Source organism: Colobus angolensis, unplaced genomic scaffold, assembly GCF_000951035.1.
Source record: "Colobus angolensis palliatus isolate OR3802 unplaced genomic scaffold, Cang.pa_1.0 Scaffold16, whole genome shotgun sequence".
NCBI lineage: Eukaryota > Metazoa > Chordata > Mammalia > Primates > Cercopithecidae > Colobus > Colobus angolensis.
In genome coordinates, this window is record NW_012114710.1 from 3,355,370 (window position 1) to 3,381,412 (window position 26,043).

The 26,043-nt window shown below is 36.8% G+C and overlaps 1 protein-coding gene across 3 annotated transcripts in view; it reads right to left on the bottom strand.

Moving 5' to 3' along the window:
* The window catches only part of TMEM67 (transmembrane protein 67), a 72,910-nt gene that overhangs the window by 12,156 nt on the left and 34,711 nt on the right, over positions 1 to 26,043 (bottom strand). For all 3 annotated transcript variants that reach the window (XR_001001222.1, XM_011937036.1, XM_011937035.1), the window contains 13 exons: positions 25,786 to 25,851; positions 22,892 to 23,048; positions 21,638 to 21,761; positions 20,034 to 20,139; positions 16,795 to 16,851; positions 15,170 to 15,268; positions 12,999 to 13,097; positions 12,241 to 12,327; positions 11,033 to 11,132; positions 10,799 to 10,938; positions 8,554 to 8,694; positions 4,646 to 4,726; positions 3,373 to 3,489 (listed from right to left, as the gene is read on the bottom strand). Coding sequence is in view for 2 of the 3 variants with exons in the window: in XM_011937036.1 (XP_011792426.1) it covers positions 3,373 to 3,489; positions 4,646 to 4,726; positions 8,554 to 8,694; positions 10,799 to 10,938; positions 11,033 to 11,132; positions 12,241 to 12,327; positions 12,999 to 13,097; positions 15,170 to 15,268; positions 16,795 to 16,851; positions 20,034 to 20,139; positions 21,638 to 21,761; positions 22,892 to 23,048; positions 25,786 to 25,851 (1,374 nt within the window). In the remaining variant the exon portion in view is untranslated. The remainder of the gene's footprint in view (positions 1 to 3,372; positions 3,490 to 4,645; positions 4,727 to 8,553; positions 8,695 to 10,798; positions 10,939 to 11,032; positions 11,133 to 12,240; positions 12,328 to 12,998; positions 13,098 to 15,169; positions 15,269 to 16,794; positions 16,852 to 20,033; positions 20,140 to 21,637; positions 21,762 to 22,891; positions 23,049 to 25,785; positions 25,852 to 26,043) is intronic.

Consider the following 26,043-nt stretch of genomic DNA (forward strand, 5'->3'; position numbering starts at 1 on the left):
CTTTGGACATTTTGAAACTATATCTATTTATATATTTATCACATATACATTTATATATTTAGGTAGAGCATATATATATTTTTAGGTAGAGTATATATATTTAAGTAGAGCAAAGGAGATGATATAAAGACTATATATAGGTTTATTGTATATTGATATTCTTAGCTTCCCTTATAATGAAGATTATTGCTCTTTTAATGTATGCTGAAAGGTCTTGCTTTGGAGTTAACAAGTTTTATAATTGCAAATGATCTTTTTTGTTTTCTAAACATTTTTGAGATGCTTCCTTAATTAATTCCAATAAAACATAGTGATACGTGACCAAACAGTTAATGTTATGAATCAGATATCCATATCCATTTTGGGTTTCCCTTATACAACTTGGATCCTGACAACCACAAATATGTAAAAAATTTTTGATTTGATTGATGCTTCAAGGCTCGACTCAAGTTCTCTGGCCTACATAAAGCCTGTCTACCTACTCCAGAGGTTAATATTTTCCTTCTTTGTCTTTCTATACAGTTAAAGGGAGAATACATATAGTGAACTTCTTTATTTAAAATTTTTTTTCTTGATTAAAAACATTCATACCATTGCAGAAAATTTACAAAATAAAGAGAAATACAAAAAAGAAAAGAAAAAAAATTACCTAGTCTCAACACCCAGAAATATAGATATATTAAGGAATTTCATTTCCAGTCTTTTTTCTAAGGGATGCACATATACATAGCATAAAATTGGGATCACTTCTTTTTCACTTTGACTTCTTTTTCACTTAACGTTATAGCCTGAGCAATTCCCCATGTCATTAAATATTCTTTAAGACATGATTTTACCATCTACTTAAGATTTCACAATAAAGGTAAGCCAATTTATTTAATATTCTCCAATTTTTACATACTTTTTCCCTTATAAATAACTCCTGTGATAAAGATCCTGAATTTAAGTAGCTGTTCATATTGCTAATTTTTCCTTGAGTTAACATTCATAAAATCAGTGAATTAAAGATCATGAACCTTAAAAAGCTCTTGGTATATATGTTGCCCAAACACTTTCAAGAAGGTCTGCATAAATTCAACCTGCCACCAGTAGCTTTGTGGTTGCCCATTTCACTGTGTCCTTGATGCTATTAAGTATTAGCTTTTCTAAAAAAATTTTGCTAATTTGAAGAGGGGAAAATCATTATTTTTATATTCAGCTCTCTGATTATGAGTTAAAATCTTTTTAGAGGTTTATTAGTGTCTGTTGGTCATTTTTCCATTGAGATTTTAATTTAGTGTTTTCTTAGTGATTTGCATAACTTTCAATATTGTTATCAATTTCTTTTTCATATTTATTATAAGTATTTTACTCTAATTTACCTTTTATTTATGATTGCTTGATATGTAAATGTACTATATTAATAAAGTAACATCAATTAATTTTTTTTGATGCTTTCTATTCTTTATCCTTAAAATATCATCCTCCAGTCTGAAATATTCTTTTCTAGGTTCTTATGGCTTCATGTTTTACATTTAACTTTTTAATCACAAGGTAATTTCTAATGTTTAATCAAGTGATCCAGTTCAATGTATTAAATAAATTCTTCTTTGAAATGCCATTATCACGTATCAAATTCTTACAAGTCACAGGTATGGCCCTTAATCACTAAATCCTCTTGGTTTTTCCGCTTAAGCACATCCTATTCTCTAAAAAATTTTATTATGGAAGTTTTCCAAATGTACATAGTAGAGAGAACAGTAAACCACTCATTACCTAGCTTCAACAATTACTAATATTTTATCAATTTTGTTTCATCTATCCTCCCAAATTTTCTTTTTTCTTAGAATATTTTAAAGTAAAACCCAGACCATGTCATTTAATCTGTAAATGCTTTGTATGCATTTCTAACAAGGACTTTAAAATAAATAACTACCATGCCATTTTCATACCTAACAAAATTAGTTATTCCTTAACATTTAGTCCACTAAAAATCTCCCAGATTTTCTAAATAGTTGGTTTGTCTGAATCAGGATCCAAATAAAGTCCACACATTGTATCAGATTGGTTGGTTTTTCAAACCTTTCTTATAATGTTCGTACACTGGCACCATCATCCTTCCTTTTCTTTTCATGCCATTGATTTGTCTGGAGACACTGAGTAATTTATCCTGTGAGGCAGCCTATACCCGGACCTGGCTAATTACCTTCTATGGCACTATTTAATTTGTCCCTTTATCGCTTGTATTTCCTGTAAACTGGTGATTAGGCTAGAGGGTTGATTATACTCAGGTTCAGTTTTTTAGGCAAAAATACTTAATTGGTGTTATATACTTACTACTACATCATGGCAGGAAGTGTATAGGTCAGTTATCCTTATTTTTATTTACAGGGCGTCTAAATTACGTCAATCTGATCCCTCATTATAAAGTTCCCTGTCAACAATCACTTAATTGTTTAGCATCCACTGATGATGGCAGATTACATTCATCAATCCATTAGTCGCTGCAAAATGGTAATTTTTCTAACTTAGAATTCCTTCTACTTTCTTCTATAAAGAGGAACTTTCCCTCATGAATTATTTGGTTACTGTGAAATACAGTTCATATAGGAACTACAAGATAAAATCAGATTCTTTGCCTTTGTGGATGTTCAGGGTGAGCTGGTTCCTAGCAATGTTTTTTTTTTTTTTTTTTTGAGACAGAGTCTCGCTCTGTCGCCCAAGCTGGAGTGCGGTGGTGCAATCTTGGCTCACTGCAAGTTCCGCCTCCCGGGTTCACGCCATTCTGCCTCAGCCTCATGAGTAGCTAGGACTACAGGCGCCGGCATCACGCCCAGCTAACTTTTTTGTATTTTTGGTAGAGACAGGATTTCACTGTGTTAGCCAAGATGGTCTCGATCTCCTGACCTCATGACCCACCCGCCTTGGCCTCCCAAAGTGCTGGGATTACAGGCGTGAGCCACCATGCCCGGCAGTCCCTAGCAACTTTCAAAGTGATCAATAGGCCAGGTGCGGTGACTCACGCCTGTAATCCAAGCACTTTAGGAGGCCAAGGTGGGTGGATCACCTGAGGTCAGGATTCAAGACCAGCCTGGCCAACATGGTGAAACCTCGTCTCTACTAAAAATACAAAATTAGCCAGGTGTAGTGGCAGATGCCTGTAGTCCCAGCTGCTCAGGAAGCTGAGACGGGAGGATCACTTGAACCCAGGAGGCAGAGGCTGCAGTGAGCCAAGACTGCGCCACTGCAACCAACCCGGGGGAAAAAACCAAAACCCAACCCAAAAAAAAAAAAAAAAGTATCTATAAAGACTTTTTTCAAAAAAACAAATCCAAGATTTATAAGAATCCATTTCTCAACTTAAAAACAGAAAGATGTAAAACATTTTCATACCGCTTCTCTTTTAAGGTTCACATTCATTTCTTCCATATTAGTATCTGCATGCCCATGTACTGATCTACCATGAATGTAATATCCAAAACATTTGTGGGATAACAGAAACACTGATATCTATATAAAGAGAATAAAAAGAAGCAATTAGCAACTCTTCTGCAAAACAATAAAAAATTAAGTTTTCCTTAAAATTGCTTTCTTTTTCCCAAAATAATGAAGACTGTATTCTTGGGAAATATATAAAGAGGATAATACAGTAATCAAGGATAATAAGGTTTTTTTTTTAAAAGTGTTTGAAAAAGAGATTGAAGATATTTTCCAAGAAAGGGAGAAATAAGTCTGTGCAACATAGGGAAACTCTTTCTCTACAAAAAAAAAAAAAAAAGTTGAGTTGGTGGTAGTGCACACCTGTGGTCCCAGCTACTTGGGAAGCTGAGGTGGGAGGATTGCTTTAACTCAGGAGGTCGAGGTTGCAGTGAGCTACGACTGCACCACTGTACTACGGCCTGGGTTACAGTGCGAGACCTTTTCTCAAAAAAAAAGAAAAAAAAAAAAAAGAAAGGAAGAAACAGCGTTGATATACAAACAATTTTCAGGGGTGCTGGAATTAATGAACTACTTGGCAGCATAAGAAATTCATAATTAAGAAACTGTAAATAAAGATGAAAAAAACAGGCTGGGCACAGTGGCTCACACCTGTAATCCCGGCACTTGGGGAGGCTGGAGGCAGGTGGAGTTCAAGACCAGCCTGGCCAACATGGTGAAACCCCATCTGTACCAAAAATACAAAAAAAAAAAAAATTAGTCCAGCAGAGTGGTGCACACCTGTAATCCCAGCTACTCAGGAGATTGAGGTGTGAGAATTGCTTGAACCCGGGAGCCAGAGGTTGCAGTGAGCCAAGATGGTGCCACTGCACTCCAGCCTGGGTGACAGAGCAAGACCGTTTCCAAAAACAAACAAACAAACAAACAAAAGATGAAAAAACTAAGGCAGTAAATATTAACTTGTAATATTATTAAAATATTAAAATTATAATATTTTAGAACTCTTTGGTAAAATTTGGTAAAAAAATATTGAATTTAGATAAACCTAATGAAGCTATTCAAAGATTATATAATATAAAAATTATAATTATCTCTGGAATTAACAACCAGTGGAAAATTGGACCAAAAATTCAATCATACCAAATCACTTTTAAAGCCTCTCTTAACAAATTAATGACCTTTAAAAAGGGAAAGTAACAGTTGCAAGATGAAGTCAGAAAGTACTTACATTACTCATAGAGCATAAATCAACGAACTGTCGAATTTTATCTTCTATAAATCTCTCATAAAAGACAGCAAAGAACACGATCTGAAACATTAAGCCAAATTTATGTTTATTAGCTTTTAGGATTTTAATTTTCTGTTACAGCCACAGTGTAGTATCTTAAGAAAAAAAAAGTTCCAACCAAAAGCACAGTGGTCTTTAACAGTTCCTATGTGATAAAGTCCTACTTATCATTTCTGAGTCTTCTGTTGAAGGGAGGAGGATTTTGAAATTGTGTTGAGTCATTGAGGGAACCTATTTTGAGTTTTGAAAACTTTCTGTGTCATTAAAACAAGCTATGACAAACATGTGGGAAGAGAGAAAAAGTCTTTTAAAAATGTAGGACAAATCAATGCATCGCTGGTCAGATTTATGTTTGGTTTTGTCATTTTGCTCATCTAAATTCCAAGACATGAGAAAATTCTCTACTTTTCAAATTAATTTTCTCTGCCAGAACAGCACATAAAAAGCATATATCTAGTATTCTGACTATAAAGTATTAAAAATTCATATGGAATGGTTTCCAGTGTTTTCTTAGATTTAATAGTAGAAACAGAAATTTTATAAATAAAAATTTTATCTGGTACATCTTTTTAGACATGTTTCACAAAAAGGTAAAATTTCCTAACTCCCCTATTTAAAGCTGTCCCCATTGTCCCCCATTCCTACCCTCTACTCCCCACCCTTCTTTTTACTCTCTATCTCATGTCCCTGCTGCATCTCTTCACAGTACTTAGCACAATCTGTCATTTGTTCCTGTAACAGCATATCCATAAGCTCAGCACAGCATCCAGTACATAAAATGCACTCAAATATGTGAATGAATATATAAGTGAATCTACAGTAGCTGACTGCTGAAAATGTTTTCCTACATACTCTATATACCTATTTTAAACCTCTTTAAAGGATGTCAAAAACAGCAATATTCAAGGTTTAAAAATTAAAAGACACCACTTAAAAGCTGAAGAGGCTGGGTTTAAGGAAATAGAAGGAGTGAACAATAAAGCCTGACATTATTAGAATCAAAAAGAGTTTAGACAAATTTACAAAACTGTAACAGGTTGTTAAAGGAACTCTCAAATATTCTTGACAAATATATAAACACCGATCATTTTAGAATATTACCATGGAGAGAAAAGGTTTACTATCCAGCTGACAGCAAAGTGAGATGCAAAGAATGAAGTTAGATGGTGGTGTCTGAGATTGCTAGGTGCTGTCCCAACAACCCTTTCTCCTTAGTAACAGATCCCTTCCTTGAGCAGGATATACTGCTGCCCAGCTGAAAGTTAGTGCAGTTAGGTGTGGCCATGCTATTAAGTTCTAGCCAAGAAGATGTTGAAAGGCACTTCTGAAAAGGCTGTTAAAGAAAAGGTGAGCTTACCTACTTCAATTCCCTCCTGTAACTTCATTGGCCATTATGGACCATGAAGGGACTGTGGAGATGGAAGTCCCTTGTGGCTGGGCAGAAGGACAGGCTTCTGGGTCCTGACAGTAGCACTAAGCCACCATTCCACTCCAGCCCTGTACTTTGGACCTCTGCTTATCTTTTTCATGGGAAAGATAAGGTTCTCTTTGATTTCAGCCACTCTTACTTTGTTTTTGATTGTGTTATATTCAACCAAATATGAAAAGTTTCAGATGATACTGCTTTAGACTCTCTACATCCAGATGAATCTGATATACTCACAAAATATATTGGTATATTATACAAAATATTTCCTTACTATTACATTGATGGTAAACATCAAACTCCATACTCTTTTGATTCTATCTTGTTTCCAATTCTAATATGTTTGTTTTCTTTTTCTGGTTGTCAGCTATCCTTTACTAACTCTATCCCTGTAGTTTCAAGTTTGAGTAAGTCTCATCAATTTAAAATAAATATATATTTAAAAAGTTAATACACAGATTACTGAATACCACCACCTGGACCTAATTCTCTAAGAATATGCTCTCTTAAAAATATTTCAGTCTGGCTCATACCTGTAATCCTGGCACTTTGGGAGGCCGAGATGGGAGGATAGCTTGAGCTCAGGAGTTTATGACCAGCCTGGTCAACATGGTGAAACCCCGTCTCTACTAAAAACACAAAAATTAGCTGGGCATGGTGGCAGGCCCCTGTAATCCCAGCTTCTTGGGAAGCTGAAGCAGGAGAATTGCTTGAACCTGGGAGGCGAAGGTTACAATGAGCCGAGATCACGCCACTGCACTCCAGCCTGGGCGACAAGAGTGAAACTCTGTCTCAAAAAAAAAAAAAAATCGCTGGGTGTGGTGGCATGTGTCTATAGTCCCAGCTACTCAGGAGACTGAGGCAGGAGGATTGGTTGAGCCTGGGAGGTTGAGGCTGCAGTGAACTATGATTGCATCATTGCACTCCAGACTGGGAGACAGGGGAAGACTGTCTCTAAAAACAAAAACCAAACAAACAAAAATCTCCAAAGATCCTTAAAAGTAGGCTGTTCTAGGTAGATAGCTATTAGCCAGCTATAGGAAGTTAAAAGTGGTCTCTCTAGAGGTCCTATCTTCATGTGCTGATTATAAAAGTGAAGGAAATTTTAAACAGAAGGACTCTTTCTGTTTATGAGTACCTGAAAGTTAGATGCTTGCTGCTGCTTCTTTCTTTTTCTTTTTTTTCCTTTCCTTTTTTTTTTTTTTTTTCTTTATAGCCTCTACTAGATCCACGGGACCTGAGGCTAAAAAGACTTATTTTTACTTTTGGTCATTTTAATAAATATTTCAATAAAAACTCCACAAGGGGTACGAGCAATTTGAGTAAGGTTTCATGATATATAAATAAATGTAAACAGTAAGTTATGTTTCAAAAGAAAACAGCATATTTAGGGTAGCTTATCTGTCCCTGTATTTACATATAAACTAAACAAGGAGTCTGTCCTATGACTATAAAGCTGCAGACTCTCAAAGGCCCTTCAGAGCCCCACTATCGACAAGAACGTGAACTCTGAAATCAGGCTGTCTGAGTTCAAATTCCAGTTCTGTCAGTTACTAGTCACATGACTTCAGGCAATTTTTTTAGTCTTCCTGTGTCTCAGTTTCCTCATCTATAAAATGAGGATAATAACAGAGCTTATCTCTGAGGGCTATTATAAAGATTGAGGCATTATTAGGTATAAAGCAATTACAATTGTCCTTTAGTATGTTGGGATTGAGTCCAGAACCCCCAAGTATACCAAAATCCACCCATATTCAAGTCCCACATTCAGTCCTGCTGGAACCCATCTATACAGAAAGTTGGCCCTCTGCAGATGCAGAATTTGCATTCTGTGAACACTGTATTTTCTACTCTCAATGAGTTCAAATAGTTTAACCCCATGTTGTTCAAGGATCAGCAGTAATTACACTTGATCTTAGCCTAAAAGCCAAGAAGTGATGGATCAACAGTAGTTAATTAGTACAGTGACTAACACAATGTAAGAATTGATTACTGGCTGGGTGCGATGGCTCACACCTGTAATCCCAGCACTTTGGGAGGGGAGGAGGGTCACCTGAAGTCAGGAGTTCAAGACAAGCCTAGCCAACATGGTGAAACCTCATCTCTACTAAAAATACAAAAAAATTAGCTGGACGTAGTGATGGGCGCCTACAGTCCCAGCTACTCAGGAGGTTGCGGTGGGAGAATTGCTTGAACCTGGGAGGCAGGGGCTGCAGTGAACCAAGATCATGCCACTGCACTCCAGCCTGGGCGACAGAGCGAAGACTGTTTAAAAAAAAAAAAAAAAGAAAGAACTGACTATTAGCTTATTGCTCTTGTCACCTTCTTTCTGCTACAGAAAGAAGGATGTGGTCAATGTTTGATGATAATCAGTAAGTAGGCAGAGTTATGAAGAAGCAATGTTACTTAGAAGTAATATTACCTGTATAATTCCAATGGCTAGCCAAAGAGCAGTAGACACTGCATATCTCAAAATGCGGCTATAAGGAGCTACATAGCTAGATGGACTTCTAGAAAGACTAGAAGATGAGTCCATTAATGCCAAGTTCTTGAATCCCACAACCTGGAGTAAAAAGGAAAAGTAATAATTTAAACAAACATGGATAAAGAAAACTACTCTAGACTGAAAATAGAAAACCTCTCCCTACTCACCTTGAAAAACTAAAATATCCAAGTTTGTATAAACAGTAGAAAATCTAGATAAAAATAATTATTATCCAGTATCTTAACTACAAAGTATTTATTACACAATATTTAGTTAGTTCATTTGGCATTCTTCTCAATATGACTAAGGGTCAAATATAACCTTATTGTCATACACATTGACAAAACTACAAATTTAATTAAAAGGATAAAAGTTTCATTAGTAAACTACCAATGACTGAAACCAACAACTAGTATTTCATGAGTATTTGACATGTGCCAGGCACTGTACTAAACATTTTTATACTTTAAAACAGTATATTACAAAATGTCTTCTAAAGGGCATAAGTTCTTTGAAAAAGTAATCTATGTTTAAATACATTTGGTCCATCCATTACACTCACCTCCATGCTTCTCACCCTTGTAGAATAAAGGCTCTGAGAAGTTTTACAGTAAAAGGTGCTACATGATTATACTGAATCCAATATTTTCCAAACTTACTTGACTATAAAACTTTTTCACGTAACATCTTTTAAAGCTGAGGAAACTCCTAAACACACACACACACACACACACACCCCTTCAAAAAGAAAAGAAGTATGTGAGGTAACAGATAAACTAGCTTGATTTAGCCATTCCACAATGAATACATATATCAAAACACTGTATTGTAAACTATAAACATATGTAAATTTTATCTGTTTATTTAAGAAAAACCAAAATACTACTTCAAGTGAATTTTGGAAGTATTGCTCATATTATTTAAAAGCTCTAAGGATACAAACAGTCTTCTACTAGTTTTACAAAAGTAAAGGAAGGGAAAGGGGAAAGAGAATGGAAAGAAAGAAGAAAAAAGAGGGAAGACAGACAGACCTAAGAGTTAATGATTTATATTCAATCTTAATTAAGCAGATAATTCCTGAGAAAACCTATTCCCATATAAACGGTTTCCATGTTCAGTCTTATACTTAGTACTGAATACTTTCTTTAATAATTTCAACTAAATTCATGAAATAACTGCAAATGTATAATAAATATGTTGCATCTTGTTCATTTTAGCCCCAGCTCTTAGCACAGAACATAGTCCATAGTAAGTTTTCAATAAAAATTAGTTGAAAAATATCAAACTTATAATAGTGATTCTAATGCAGGGGAGAATATGGATCAGGGAGTAGGGAGCTTTTTCAAAACATAGATACCTGGGGTTACCTCAAAGCTACTAAATCAAACATAGTCTCTAACGGTGAGCCTGAGCATAGGTATTTTACAAAAGATCCCTGAGGGATTCTGATACAAACTATTGGTTTTAAAGCCACTCCTTACACCTAGAGCAGTCAAACCCACAGAGACGGGAAGTATTATAGAATGGTGGTTGCCAGGGGTTAGGTGTAGCAGGGAATGGGTACAGGGTTGTTTAAGGGGTATAGAGTTTCAGTTTTGCAAGATGAAGAGTTCTAGAGATGAATGGTGATGATTTTGCATGACAATGCGAATGTACTTAACACTATCTTTTTTTTTTTGAGATGGAGTTTCGCTCTTTTTGCCCAGGCTGGAATGCAATGGCGCGATCTCTGCTCACTGCAACCTCCGCCTCCCGGGTTCAAGCGCTTCTCCTGCCTCAGCCTCCCGAGCAGTTGGGATTATAGGCATGTGCCACCATGCCCGGCTAATTTTGTATTTTTTGGTAGAGACAGGGTTTCTCCATGTTGGCCAGGGTGGTCTCAAACTCCCGACCTCAGGTGATCCGCCTGCCTTGGCCTCCCAAAGTGAGGCGTGAGCCACTGCGCCTGGCTGACTTAACACTATTAAACTCTACACTTAAAAATGCTTAAGATGGTAAACTTAAAAAAAAAAAATTGTGGTAAAATAAATAACATAAAGTCACTCCTTTTTAATGGCTTCACAACAGTATTTCAACCTTTAGAGAAATCTTCCACTGTCATGAAAACTTAGTTGGAATTATATTAGTTTAATATTTATAAGGTACATGTAAGTTGCATATAATCACATCAAACAGTTTATACCTCCAAAAAGAAGAGGACAGTAAGTACTTGAAATAGTGAATTAATTTTTCTCACAGTCTGAATTTCATTCCATTCATTTGCTACAAAATATGTTCTCCATATGCTTACAGGAACAGTGGCACTTCGTACACCACCCTCACCTGGTCAGAAAAATAAAATGAGTAAAAGAATTCTACCTCCTTTGCTCTGCAAGGATAACAAAATAATTTTGGTACAAATGTTTATTTCACTTACCTTCAACAGCTTTAAGAACCTTTCCTTTAGGTCGCTCCCAATCAATAAAGAATACATCTATTGTAATCTGGGATATGAGCTTATGCAAAAATTGTAGTGCCTGAGAATGACATATAATAAAACACCTGAAAAAGTACCAGCATTAAGCCTGCTTATAAAACCAATATTGACTCTTTAAGAAACATACTGTTATCACAAGAACATATACTTTTATAAGTGAATTCACATGAAGTTATAATACCACTAGGGATCATTAGAAGCTCATCAGGTAACCTGGAATCACCAAATTCACAGAATTTTCATATACATTTTAATTTACCTCTCTTTTTTATTTATTTCTTTAAAATAGGAATACGAAAAGAGGCGACATTTTTCCTCCTCACATAGGGACTTATATAATTGACTCTTTCCCAAAGATTCTAGAAGCATACCTCGTTTTGTAGATCAGTTGACTTCTTTATAAGTAAAGATATTTTCAACTATAGTTTGTTTTTCCTAATTAAAGTTTTTGAATGCTCTGTTTTTTTCTATTTCTGCTATTAAGATTTCTGATTTTTACATAGTGCATTGTTGAAACACATCTTTCTCATTTATAGAAGCAATATGTTTAAACTGAGGCATTCTTTCTAGTTGTTGCATTATTGATCAAATAAAGGATAAAAATCTAAGTATGGGATACTTCACTTCGAGAAGCTCCCAGTCAGTGGAAAAAGGAGACAGTTAATATTCACAGTACAATGGGATAAGCCAAGAGGCATATAAAGAGCTTCACCTACATTGATAGAGAACACTGAGTTGAGGATGGGGGTCATAAGAAGAAAGGAGCAAAGGAATCTGAAGACAGACAAAACAGCTTTAAAATCTCAACACTTTATCCTTGATTAATGCAGACAAAATTCATGCCTGAAGACATTTTGTCCCATTGTGAATGTATCATCAGACTTTAAGGAAAGTTATATACTGAAATATCATTTTATCAAATAAGCCATACAAATTTATGGCTTCTTTGAAAAAAATATTTAAGGCAGATTTTCAGACTGAGCATCTACTACAAATAAAAGTAAATTTACCACATAAAATAATTAATGCTTTCTTTCAAAACCAAAGTGAATTTCACACCAAAGATTTTTGAAAGCATTTTAATTTTAAAGACTTATTAGTTCATTAGCAGGCCTTTTAAATTTGGTAACCTGTCCTTTAAAACTTACCTTCAGAGCAAAGGCACATCCAACATAAGTGACAAAACGTTCTTCCTGAACTGGCATTGGTAGCAAAACAGAGACAGACTTCTGTGCCTATAATCAAAATTACTTGATTAAATATAATCACACAAAGTTTTTTTTTGTTTTTTTTTCGGGGGGAAAGGAGGGTCTCAGTATGCTGCCAGGGCAGGACTCGATTCTGGACTCACAGGATCCTCCCATGTAAGTCTTCCAATTGAACAAGGTTTTTATTAAGCACAATTTAAAAACCAAAGAAAGCATAAAAGAGGCAGATAGTGATGTAATTGATAAGCTCAGCACACTCAAGGAATGGAGAGTTGGGCACTTTTCTTTTTTTTTTGAGACGGAGTCTTGCTCTGTGGCCCAGGCTGGAGTGCAGTGGCCGGATCTCAGCTCACTACAAGCTCCGCCTCCTGGGTTTACGCCATTCTCCTGCCTCAGCCTCCCTAGTAGCTGGGACTACAGGCGCCCGCCACCTCGCCCAGCTAGTTTTTTGTATTTTTTAGTAGAGACGGGGTTTCACCGTGTTAGCCAGGATGGTCTCGATCTCCTGACCTCGTGATCCGCCCATCTCGGCCTCCCAAAGTGCTGGGATTACAGGCTTGAGCCACCGCGCCCGGGCCCAGCACTTTTCTTAATACTGTTGATCAAAAATTCTCCCAAACAAAAATAGTTCCTTTATAAAGAAAATTTTTCAATTATTCCGATACTGGCAGTTGGGGTAAATTCAGAAACTCACTCACTTTGAAGAAAATAAGCCAGTAAAGACCTGTTCCCACTGTGATGATAAAGAAAACATTGGCCAGATCACCAGCATAGTACACCAAGAATTTCATAACTGTCTGCAATTAAAAAACAAGAATTACAGCTGTTTAAAACTCAATGTATAAACCGCTTTTAGTAATACTACCACTTTTATACATCATCCACTACATTTCTTAAGCCTGAAACCTCGTTTCACATATCCACATATGATCTGGCTATAAAGACCACCTGCTTCCTCCTCCTTGCTACCTTTTGGTTCCTTACCTTTCTGGCCATTCCTGGTAGCCTCTTTTTTCAACTCTTCTCATCTTTCACTATCTAAGAAAGTTGAACTGCTTCCTAATTTTCTCTTAGTCCCCTTTAATCTCTCCTCCACACTAACACCAGAGTTAGTTTTCTAAAATGTGAATTGGATTGTGTCACTTCCCTAGTTAAAAATGAACAACTCCTCACTGCAATATAAATTCCTGATCCACAAGGTCTTTCACAATTTGGGCCAAAATTAACTTTTTAGCCTCATCTGCCAGTTTCAGTCATGTAATTAGTCAATGACTAACCACTCCATACTTTCATCTCGAATACTTTATGGAATAAAATGGGCATTGTTTTACCAAATATTCTTCTCTTCCTCTCTCTGGTAAGCTCTCATGATTTCTGAGCACAGACTATGTCTGTCTTCGCTCACTATCACAGCCTCTAGTTCCTGGCAGAGTGCCAGACACTTAGACAGTAGAGCCTCAGTGACTATTGTAGAATGAAGAGATAATCCCACTTAAAGTTCACTTCTCTGGGAAGGCTTTCTGGACTATCCCAAGTAGTAAATCAAGTCCCCCTGCTGATTCCTTAGCTCACTGGCTTTGGAATCAGAAAGATACTTTGGTTAAAGTTACCCTGTAACCTTTTTCATGTTCTTCATCAGCAAAATGGAAATATCTATTACTGAGTTGTTGTAAAAATCAAGTGAGTAGAAAATTTAACCTTTGCCTCAATTTCCTCATGTGTAAAATGCGAATAATAATAATAACCTAACTTCAAAGAGCTACTGTGAGGATTAAGAAAATTACATACATACAGCTTTAAAAAGTGCCCGGTACATGGTAAATATTTTTTAAATGTTTGATAAAAATAAAAGGTTAAATACGAAGTGAAAGTATAAAGTTAATAGAATAAAATGTAGACTATCTTTGTGATCTTGATATAGGGAAGGTTTTCCTAAACAAGATCCTAAAAGCACTGAAAAAATATTCAGATATGATGATATCAAAATTAAAAGTTTCTGGCCAGGCATGGTGGCTCATGCCTGTAATCCCAGCACTTTGGGAGGCCGAGGTGGGCGGATCATGAGGCCAGGAGTTCAAGACCAGCCTGACCAACATGGTGAAACCCTGTCTCTATTAAAAATAAAAAAAGTAGCCAGGCAAGGTGGTGCATGCCTGTAATCCCAGCTACTCAGCAGACTGAGGCAGGAGAATCACTTGAACCCGGGAGGTGGAGGTTGCAGTGAACCAAGATCGTGCCTCTGCACTCCAGCCTGGGCGACAGAGTGAGACTCTGTCTCAAAAAAACAAACAAAAACAAAAACAAACCTGAAAGTTTCTGTTAAACAAAGGACCACATGGATAAAAATGACAGATGGGTCACATATTTATTTGTTCATATATTTCAACATCAGAAACCAAAAAGGGGTTACCATTTAGAAAATAAAAAAAATCCTTCACATAAACAAGAAAAACTGGAAACATAATAGAGAAGTAGGCAAGGGATATAAACAGGCAGTTCACAGAAGGAAAAACCTGAATGATTAAAATGTATATGAAGAGTACAGAGAAATGAAAATGAAATAAACAGTGACATACTACTATATGTCATGAGATTGGCAAAAATTGGAAAGGTTGAAAAAATATCAAGTGTTGCCAAGTTTGTGCAGAAATAAGAAGAGCACTGCTGGTAGGAATATAGACTGGCATACAGTATGGTGGGAAGAAAATGAGGTACGCATATACCATATGACCCAGCAATACTTATCCTAATTACATACCCCAGAAAAATTCAATGCAACTTCTTTACTTATCCTCTAGCTGTGTCTTATGAAAAGGATCCAGAATAGTCAAAAGATTAAAATATTATTTAAAAACTCCTGAGATTATACCTGTAAATCAATCATGGGACTCCCAATGCGCCTCTTCCATCCTGCTGTTTTCAAAAGAGATGCTAAAACAGCTAGCCCACCCAATACACCCAAAGCAATCTAAAAAACAAAAGAACAATTGATAATTTATGTAATTTCTCTCATTGGTGCTCAAAAACACTGTGAACAGAAAGTAAGGAAGTGCTCAAAAAAATGGTGGGGTGGGACATGTTGAAAGGACAAAGGAGTCAAGTTGGAGGAACTTGTAATGGCCAAATGTGGGACAATTTGAACAAGAAAACAAATAATAACATATCATAATTACTAGAATAAAATAAATACGAGTTCACACTGATTTAAAAATAAATAATTGAATAAATAATGTGAGCAAAGGGAGAGTTTCTCCTTATAGTAAAGTTCTAAATTAATAAATAAAAAAGTAATTAGGGAAACAGAAAATCACCATCAGGCAAATATCACAGTGAAACTTTCTGCAGGTAAGAATCATCAATGGATGCTATTCAATAAAATTAGAGGGCCAGGCGCGGTGGCTCACGCCTGTAATCCCAGCATTTTGGGAGGCTGAGGCAGGTGGATTGCCTGAGGTCAGGAGTTCAAGACCAGTCTGGCCAACATGGTGAAACCCCGTCTCTACTAAAAATACAAAAAAATTAGCCTGGTGTGGTGGCATGCACCTGTAATCCCAGATACTAGGGAGGCTGAGGCAGGGGAATTGCTTAAACCAGCAAGGTGAAGGTTGCAGTGGGCCGAGATCACACCACTGCACTCCAGCCTGGGCAACAGAGTGAGACTCCATCTAAAACAAAATAAAATAAAATAAAATAAAATTAGAGGGCCGGCTGGGTACGGTGGCTCACCTGAGGCTGGGAATTTGAGACCAGAATGACCAACATGGAGAAACCCCATCTCTACTAAAAATACAAAAATTAGCTGGGCATGGTGACACAAGCCTGTAATCCCAGATACTCAGAAGGCTGAGACAAGAGAATCACTTGAACCCGGGAGGCAGAGGTTACGGTGAGCTGAGATCACACCATTGCACTCCAGTCTGGGCAACAAGAGCAAAACTCCGTCTCCAAAAAAAAAAAAAAAAAAAGAGAGGGAGAGAATAAGAAGAATAAGAAGTTTGCATAATTTCAAAGAATCTTCCCCATGAGATACTTATTTTTATTTATTATTATAGCATCACTTTGATGGCATCTTTGCCAAAACTGTATGAACTCAATTTGATCATGGGAAAATACCAGACAAACCCAAATTGAGGGCCAAAATAAGGGACCAGTACTCTTCAAAAGTATTACGGTCAAGAAAGACTAAGAATCTGTCACACATTGTAAAACACTAAGAAGATATGACAGCTAAAAGCAATATGTGACACTAGATTGGGTCCTAAAACAGAAAAAAATTCAATAGTGAAATTAAAATAGTATGTAGATGAGTTAATAGGACTACATCAATATTAATTTCCAGATTATGATCATTGTGCTAAGGTTATGTATGCTAACATTAGGGGAGGCTGGGAAAAGAATATCTGGCAAATTTGTTTTAGCAACTTTCTTGCACATCTGAAATTATTTAATTATAAAATATACTGTATATATTTTAACAGGTTACAATAAACTTACATCTGTCTGGACATGTGCTTCTCCATGATCCATTTCATATGTGACTGAGAAAGAAACCTGGTATTTAAAACAAAACAAATTAGCTATACTGAAATTATGTAATACAAACTTACTTTTCTTATAAAAACACATTTGTAGCTGGGTTTTACCATAAACACTATAGTTTCTAACTCAATATTACTAGAGTTGACCTTTACTTACATGTAAATAGGTATGCTTTTGAGAATTATTTGTGCTACTTTAAATATCTCTTTCACGCACATTAAAAACGGGGCTTGTTAGGAGATAAGTTAAATTCATGCACAGACTAACCATATTTCATTTTCTGATAGACTTCTGTAACTGAGGAATTTGACTAAACTTGTACATTAGGAATTTAGCAACTGGGTAAACCACCAGTTGCTAAACCGTAGATTAATCAAAGATCTGAACAAAATCTTAAAGATACCACTACGTTAAGAGACAAGAGAAAGAAGAACCTAGTAAAAGGTCAGAGAAGAGGACTGTGAGGGGTAGGAGAGGAAGATATCTAAGTCTTACCATGGTCACAGAATAGGGAGTTTCAAGAAAGAGGAGGACATTGAGTACAGTTTCAAATGTTGTATAAATGTCAAGGTAAAGAAAGCCACTATACGTGGAAATCATCGCTGACTTTCATGAAAGGGGTTTTCAAAGAAATAAATGGCAAGAGCCAGACTGCAAATGATGAAAGAGTAAATGGTTGGGAAATGAAGAGATACATTAGCAAGCTGGGCAGCTGGCAGAACTGAGTAAAATGTTTGTTTGTTTGGTTGGTTGTTTTAGTTTGTTTTTAAGATAAGGCAATCTGAGAGTTTTTATAAACAAAGGAAAGGGACTGGCAGAGAGGCTGTCTGAATAAGACATTAGGGATGGAACAGGATATTGGAAAATGTACTATAAACGAGTTAGATAGAAGATTAGTTTAGGAAGAGAGGAGGGGACCTTCTTTCTTGGAAACAGGAACAAGAAATGGGAAGGACAATGAAACAGAGATTCTGAAATATTAAAGAGGAAATCTTAAGGAATTTGTATTAGATGGTCCTGATCTGCTCAAGACCAGATAAAGGGCAGAGACAGTCTCACTCTGGAGTGCAGTGGTGCAATCTTGGTTTACTACAATCTCTACATCCCAGGTTCAAGCAACAAGAATTCTCCTGCCTCAGCCTCCCAAGTAGCTGGGATTACAGGTAACCACCACCATGCCCAGATAATTTTTTGTGTGTTATACTTTTAGCAGAAACAAGGTTTCACCATGTTGGCCAGGCTGGTCTCTAACTCCTGACCTCAACTGATCTGCCCACCTTGGCCTCCCATAGTGCTGGGATTACAGGCGTGACTCACCACAACCAGCGGACTTAACTTTTTTCTATTTGTTATTTTTCAATTTATCAAGGCTTAGTTTAGAATTATTTTGGACAAGAATAATATTTAAAGAAAAGACTCAGAAGTGTTTTACATTAAAATAAATATATATATACACACACACACACACAATTGTTTTATTTTATTTTTTTTTGAGACAGAGTTTTGCTCTTGTTGCCCAGGCTGGAATGCAATGGCACCCTCTCGGCTCACTGCAACCTCCTCCTCCCGAGTTCAAGTGATTCTCCTGCCTCAGCCTCCCAAGCAGCTGGGATTACAGGCATGCACCACCATGCCTGGCTAATTTTGTATTTTTAGTAGAGACAGGGTTTCACTATGTTGGTCAAGCTGAAAATAAATATATTCTTGATTACTCATAATACCACTCCAGGAAGTTTTAAACCAGGCAGACTTTTGTTGTTACCAGTATGTTTTGGATTTTCTTCTCCTCTCATTACAGTGTATGCAAGCTCGGTCAATGGAAACTAATTTTAGCACTGGATTAGGTAATACAAATGAGGACGGAAAATCTTTAAAAGTTATACTACATGTGTATTTTTACTTAATTAAAGTTTGAATCCAATAGCAGTCAAGTACAAGTACAAGCACAACAGAGAGGCCAAAAGCACCGGCTGAAGGAACTAGAATATTAAAATACAGAAGTAAAATAGTAGAAATTCAAAGCTCTTACAGAGTTTGGAGGTAAGAAATGCTATGCTCCACTTCTCATGTTTTTAGGGAAAGAAGGGAATAGCCACTTAATCTCTAGGAGGAAAAAGTATAGAAGAATTACCTCTGTTTTTTTTTACCTCTATCTGTCTCTCATTTATCCCTCCTCAAAGCAAGGATGCTTTATCTGACTGGAGAAGTTGAGAAGAGGAACTGAGCATGTGTGGCTCAACCTTCTCTAAGCTCATTTTCTGCAGTGCAGCCTAAAAGGTCTCACTTCCATATACAGGCCCACCCAGGCAGAAGAGGCCTTCTGTCCTGTAGTTAAGTTTAATTTAGTTGATGAAGTAGTGGGAAACCTATTTGGCTGCAGGTCCAAACTACATCCTCTAGTTCATGTTAGCTGTACTAGTTATAATGCTGATAATTTCATCTCCTTCTGCCTGTTGAAGTATGTCTCTATTAAGTAGGTCATGGATTGGTGAGCACACATATGCCCACTGTAAAGTCTGAGTTCCTGGCTTAATTGGGCAAAGACACAAGATCTTTCTTTTTCTTTTTTTTTTTTTTTGAGACGGAGTCTCACTCTTTTGCCTAGGCTGGAGTGCAGTGGCGTGATCTCGGCTCACTGCAACCTTCGCCTCCTGGGCTCAAGCAATTCTTCTGCCTCAGCCTCCAGAGTAGCTGGGATTACAGATGCGTGCCACCACGCCCAGCTAATTTTTGTGTTTTTAGTAGAGACAAGGTTTCACCATATTGGTCAGGCTGGTCTCGAACTCCTGACCTCAGGTGATCTGCCCGCCTTGGCCTCCCAAAGTACTGGGATTACAGGCGTGAGCCACCACACCCGGCCCACAAAATCTTAACAAAACCAAGGTGGCCAAAAAGAACAGGAGCAGACATTGCACATCTCAGCATACCCCAGTAACCCGAACAAGGATACTGGGCTGCTGGTGAGATTTCTACTGAAAAACATAATCCATTCTTACTTTTTTATACTCAGGATCCATACGAACTCACCTCTTACCATTATTAGTAAAAAATAATTAAGACTTGACTATATGTAGAGAAAGGTTTATTTAGAACTTAAAAAAAAAAAAAAAGACTGTCTTTTGACCAAAATGTAAACTGAATCAGTATTATACTCTATTTATACATATAAGGGCACTGATTAGTCAGGAACTCACCTTCACAGACTGGCTGTTGGCGTCTTTGATATCAATGTCACTGTAGGCAATGGTGATTAAGGGAGGGTAGATGTTTCCATTTATTGTGTTGGGTACAAGGTGGATGCTATTTAAAAGAAAATACATTTATAGTAATCAGTAAATCCAGGCCCTTAAACATACATTTAATTTACCATTTCTTTTGAATTTAATATGAATTGTCTGATGATCTCAGAACCAATCAGTTAACAAGGACTAAGGAAGGTTACACGTAAACTAGTGATGACAACACAAGCTATCTTCAGTGATCAAGACTTGAACATTAAAATATACCATCTGATCGTGTAAGATTAAAGAAAAAACAAACTAAAAATGTACCATCTGAGATAAATTAGAAGCTCAATCCAAGTCCTATGAAGTTTACAGATGAAATCACTGAAGCACTATAAACTATCTTTGAGGAATAATCAAAAGTACAGTGCTACATGAAGCCTAAAGAAAGGGAGATAAGATCTTGATTTCAAAAGAGAAAGATGAATTCTTAACAAAATAATATATGTCAAGCCAGGTGCAGTGGCTCATGCCTGTAATCCCAGCACTTTGGGAGGCCAAGGTGGGAAGATTGTTTGAGCCCAGGAGTTCAAGACCAGTCTGGGCAACATAGCAAGACCCTGTCTCAAGATAAACAAATAAATAAATTTTTTAATTAAAAAAAAAAGTGTCAGCTGTAATATGGTTATGGCACAAAGTGAGGTTCATTTTGCCAAATTCAATGCATTAGTACTGTATAGTTTGTGAATTCAAAAAGGAAAGTGCCAATCACTAGGGGCCAGCATGGTTTCATCAAGAACACATCAAGTCTGATTAGGTGCATTTTCATTTTTACTAGAACACTGTATTAGCAGATTGAAGAAATGCTGAAAACACAGTACATTTGGATTTCAGCATGATACATAACAAAGTTTCTGCACTGTTCACCTCATAAGATTATGAGAATCAAAATGAAACAACTGGAAAAAAAAAGTATATTGAAGTACTTCAAAGTACCAAACTACTGTGAGATGATGGTGTTGATTTTCATCAGTGTATTCAAGGTACACATCATAAAACATTAGAGTGGGAAAGTCACTAAGATTTTAGAGATCTCACACTGGAAAAGAAAGAAAAATTTAAGTGGTGCAGTACTAACCTAAGGTACGATCACAGTTAGGTTATCCTAGGAAGAGGGGGGTGTTGATAATTAATCTGGGTAAACCCAGAACAAAAGTCACTGAAAGAAATGAGGATAGGGGAGTCCTAAATATCACCAACCATCTGGCAAGCTCTTTCTAAAACAACAATTTCAGCTCACTGGTATTTACTTAGCTATTCACAACCCATTCTAATTCAGCAGGTCTAGAGGGGGACCTGGCATGTGAATTTTGACCTAACTCCTCACACTCTTCTGTTATATAGTTTCCCCCTTGGCTATTCACTTTTACTGGTCTATGCCAATTTACACATATACCTAAAATAACCTGACCAACTGTTCCAATTCAGTTGTCCTTACTGTTTTCATCTACTAATGACTGCCAAACACTTCCATTATATTTTCCCATAAATAATATCATTAGACATTTGTTTACCTCAGTGATATTTGGGTAGCAACTCGAATTACTCTTGGCTGACTTCCTAAGTCATTTTCTCGTCCACTTACTGCATCCACTAAGAAAATGCGCCGAGTTAGAAGCCACTTGCCAGAGTTGCTGTCTTTTATTATAAAAAGAAAAAAGTTTACTGTACAAATTTAAAACAAAATCATTGTTTTAGATAAGATGGCTGCAAAAAGCTACTAGTATAAGAAACACCTGACAATGGCCTTCTCTAACTCATGTGAATGTCTTTTTTTTTGAGACGGAGTCTCACTCTGTCGCCCAGGCTGGAATGCAGTGGCGCAATCTTGGCTCATTGCAAGCTCTGCCTCCTGGGTTCACACCATTCTCCTGCCTCAGTCTCCCGAGTAGCTGGGATTACAGGTGCCCGCCACCACACCCAGCTAATTTTTTTGTATTCTTTAGTAGAGATGGGATTTCATCGTGTTAGCCAGAATGGTCTTGATCTCCTGACCTCGTGATCTGCCTGCCTCAGCCTCCCAAAGTGCTGGGATTACAGGCGTGAGACACCGTGCCCAGCATCTTTTGTTTTTTTTTTAGACAGGGTCTCACTCTGTTGACCAGGCTATAGTGCAGTAGCATAATCATGGCTCACTGCATTCTCAACCTGGGCTCAAGTGATCCTCCCACCTCTGCCTCCCGAGTAGCCGGAACTACAAGAGTGCACCACCACACCAAGTTAATTTTTTTTTTTTTTGTAGCAACAGGTTCTCATCATGTTGCCTAGGTTGGTCTTGAATTTCTAGGCTCAAGCAATTCTCCCCTCTTGGTCTCCCAAAGTGCTGTGATTATAGGTGCGAGCCACCGCGCCTTGGACTTGAATGTCTTCTGATTGTTTGAACTTTGCATAAATTTGGAAGACTTTTCCCTGCAAATTACCTGAAAAAGTGGAATTTTATAATATGAGTAATAATGAAAGAAACTAATTTGTCCAAAAAAGCATATTCAGGACAGTTTGAAGAAAAAGCCCCAATTTACAGTTCTACTAATGTTTCCCAGGATATACCCTTAGCAACAGTATAATTTCTTAACAACATGTCTGGTAATAAAATTAGTAAAAATTTCTAAATCCACCATCAATATATTGTTTTATTTTTTGGCACACTGTATAGAACCATATAAGAGAGAATTCATGACCTTTCTTATGTGGTTTATTAAATTATCATGTAGGTTAACTTATTTATTGATTTCTGCTCAGGGGAAAAGTGGTATGTATGGATGTCTTACCTTGGTTCACAAATATCTTATTGTGTTGAAGATTTAGGTTTAACACAGGCACAGCCAAAATATATTGATGTTGATTTTCATCAGCATATTCAAGGTACACATCATAAAATATAGGAGTGGGAAAGTCAATTAAGATCTTAGAGATAGGAATCTCACACTGAAAAGTAAAATTAAAAATAAAAGCACATAAAACAGCAACTCAAAGCACTAAAAAGCAAAAAAAAAAAAAATTACAATTGAAAATTAGCAAGCATATTTATTATCTTCAGAATGTTTTTCTAGTTGTGCAAAATATCTTTATACTACCTTGTTTATATGCATTTCCATTTGCCTTCCAAAACCTGAATACTGTAAATATTATTATTTTATAAGGACCAAAAACACTAATAGTAAAGAACTGCTTTGAGAACTTTGAAAACTTCTTGAGCCTCAACTCAGATGAAGGAGGTATGCTTTCATTCTCAATATTAAGTGTACATCAGGGAAAAGGTTTAAAACTACTGTCCCATGGGATAAATTCCCAATTTTTTCTCCTGCTGTACAATGATGTCTATGATCTGCCTTCCATTAACCAAGCCAGGTTTATCTCTCATTACTCCCTATCTGTCTATGGTGGTCCATTCATACTAATCAACTTGTAGTTTCTAAATATGCCATGCTACTGTATGCCTCTCTGTCATTGCAAATGTGGCTTCTGTCTGACATTTCCTTCCCCACTGTGTTCTCCTGGAAAACTCATATTCATTATACAAGCTCAAGTATCACTTACTTTGTGAAGCCTTTCTATACTTCCCCAGGAATCAGTACCTTGTACAAACCTATAGAATGACACTTATCATATTCTTTGCAATTATTTGTCTATATAACTGTTTTGCCTACTACACTACGAAGAACTTGAGAGTTGGCCAGGTTCAATGAAATAAAAATGCTTTTTAAACCTGATGGAACATTGGCTCCACTGTTTATGTGACACAAGTCTTTGAGTAAATTACCTAATTACTTGGCATAATTTCCTCATCTGTGAAGCACAGATATTATGTATCTCACATAGTTATTTTATGAATCAAATGGGATAATAATGATAAAACATTGAGCACACAGAGACAGGCATTACATAAATGTTGATCTTTCTGGCCTATGTTAGAAGCACAATAACATTTATTTTGAAAACAGCAACAACAACAACATGTAAATCATTTCTGACAAAAGAAGTAAATTCATGTTCATGGTAGAAAATTTGGAAATTATAAACAAGAAAACAAAAATAATTTCTGACCCCACTATCCAGAGGTAATCACTGTTAGTAGATTCTTCCAATCTACTTTCCATAATGGTATTTTTTTGTTGTGGTTTTGTTCTATGGTTGTGTGTAGAACTTTATCAAGATGTATTTTTACAGACTAATGAATTGATACGGTTTGGCTGTGTTCCCACCTAAATCTCATCTTGAACTGTAGTTCCTATAATCCCCATGTGTCATGGGAAGGACTGGAGGGAGGTAAGTGAATCATGGGGGCGGTTACCCTCATGCTGTTCTCATAATAGTGAGTGAGTTCTCATGAGATCTGACGGTTTTATGAGGGGCTTTTCCCTTTTTTGCTCAGCACTTCTCTTCCTGTCACCATAAGTTTCCTAAGGCCTCCTCAGTCATGCTGAACTGTAAGTCAATTAAACCTATTTCCTTTGTAAATTACCCAGTCTCCAGTGTGTTTTTATTAGCAGTGTGAGAATGGACTAATACATGCATGTCTTTCAAGTATTTAATGGCTCATAATATTCCTTAGTAAGATAATGTAATTTCAAAATAGGTACCAAAGTAAGGAATGTCAGAGAAGGAAGGAGAAAGAAAAAAATGGAGGAAGGTGACGGAATTATTGTTGTTTGTTATTAGGGGGTAGAGGAAGGGAGTAACTCTTTATTAGTCATTTAAAAAAAAGTAGCATTTTTACCTATTTCAAAATGCTCAGAAGTAAGCATTACTTTTTAAGACCTATAAGCCTAGAAGCAGATAAACAATTTATTACGAATATGTAATATTATATGATGTTTAAGACTCTAGGTTGGGCGAGGTGGCTCGCACCTGTAATCCCAGCACTTTGGGAGTCCGAAGCTGGTGGATCACTTGAGGCCAGGAGTTTGAGACCAGCCTGGTCAACATGGCAAAACCCCATCTCTATGAAAAACACAAGAATTAGCTGGGTGTGGTGGTACATGCCTGTTGTCCCAGCTACTCAGGTGGCTGAGGCACATGAATTGCTTGAACCCAAGAGGCAGAGATTGCAGTGAGCCGAGATTGCAGTGAGCCAATATTGCCCCACTACACTCCGGCCTGGGCAACAGAGCAAGATTCTGTCTCAAAAAAACAAAACAAAACAAAACAAAAACCTCTATAGATAACAAGGTGCTCTGTTTATGCCACTGAAATCAAGCTTTTCTGTACCCAGGTAATAAAAAATTATATTAATTAGTGAAATTATTCATCACTATTAAAAACATTTCTGGCCAGGCACAGTGGCTCATGCCTGTAATCTCAGCACTTCGGGAGGCTGAGGAGGGCAGATCATCTGAGGTGGGGAGTTAGAGACCAGACTGACCAACATGGAGAAACCCCGTCTTTAGCCGGGCATGGTGGCACGTCTGTAATCCCAGCTACTCGGGAGGTTGAGGCAGGAGAATTGCTTGAACCTGGGAGGCGGAGGTTGCAGTGAGCTGAGATCGCGCCACTGCACTCCAGCCTGGGCAACAAGAGCAAAACTCTATCTCAAAAAAAAAAACAAAAAAAAAACAAGAAAAAAAAATTTCCAATCTCAAAATTTAAGTATTATTCCAATTACTGCTGATATGATATTTTGAAAAATAAAGCTAAAATATAGTCTAATATCGTTCAAACTTACATTTTGTTGGTAGGTTGTTCCAAATGAATAAGCAGCATTTAGCCTTGTTTCTGTGTCTGGACAAAGCTACAGTAAAATAATACAACACATAAATATCTCTCACAACTGTTTTCTATTCTTATACTCACCCAAACATGGATATACGCTCTACATCATACTTATGTAAAGTATCAAGGATATGAAAAGTTAAGGGAACATCTGTTATAAATTAAAGTCATAACTTTAAAGAAATAAAACTTAGCCAGGCATGGTGGCTCA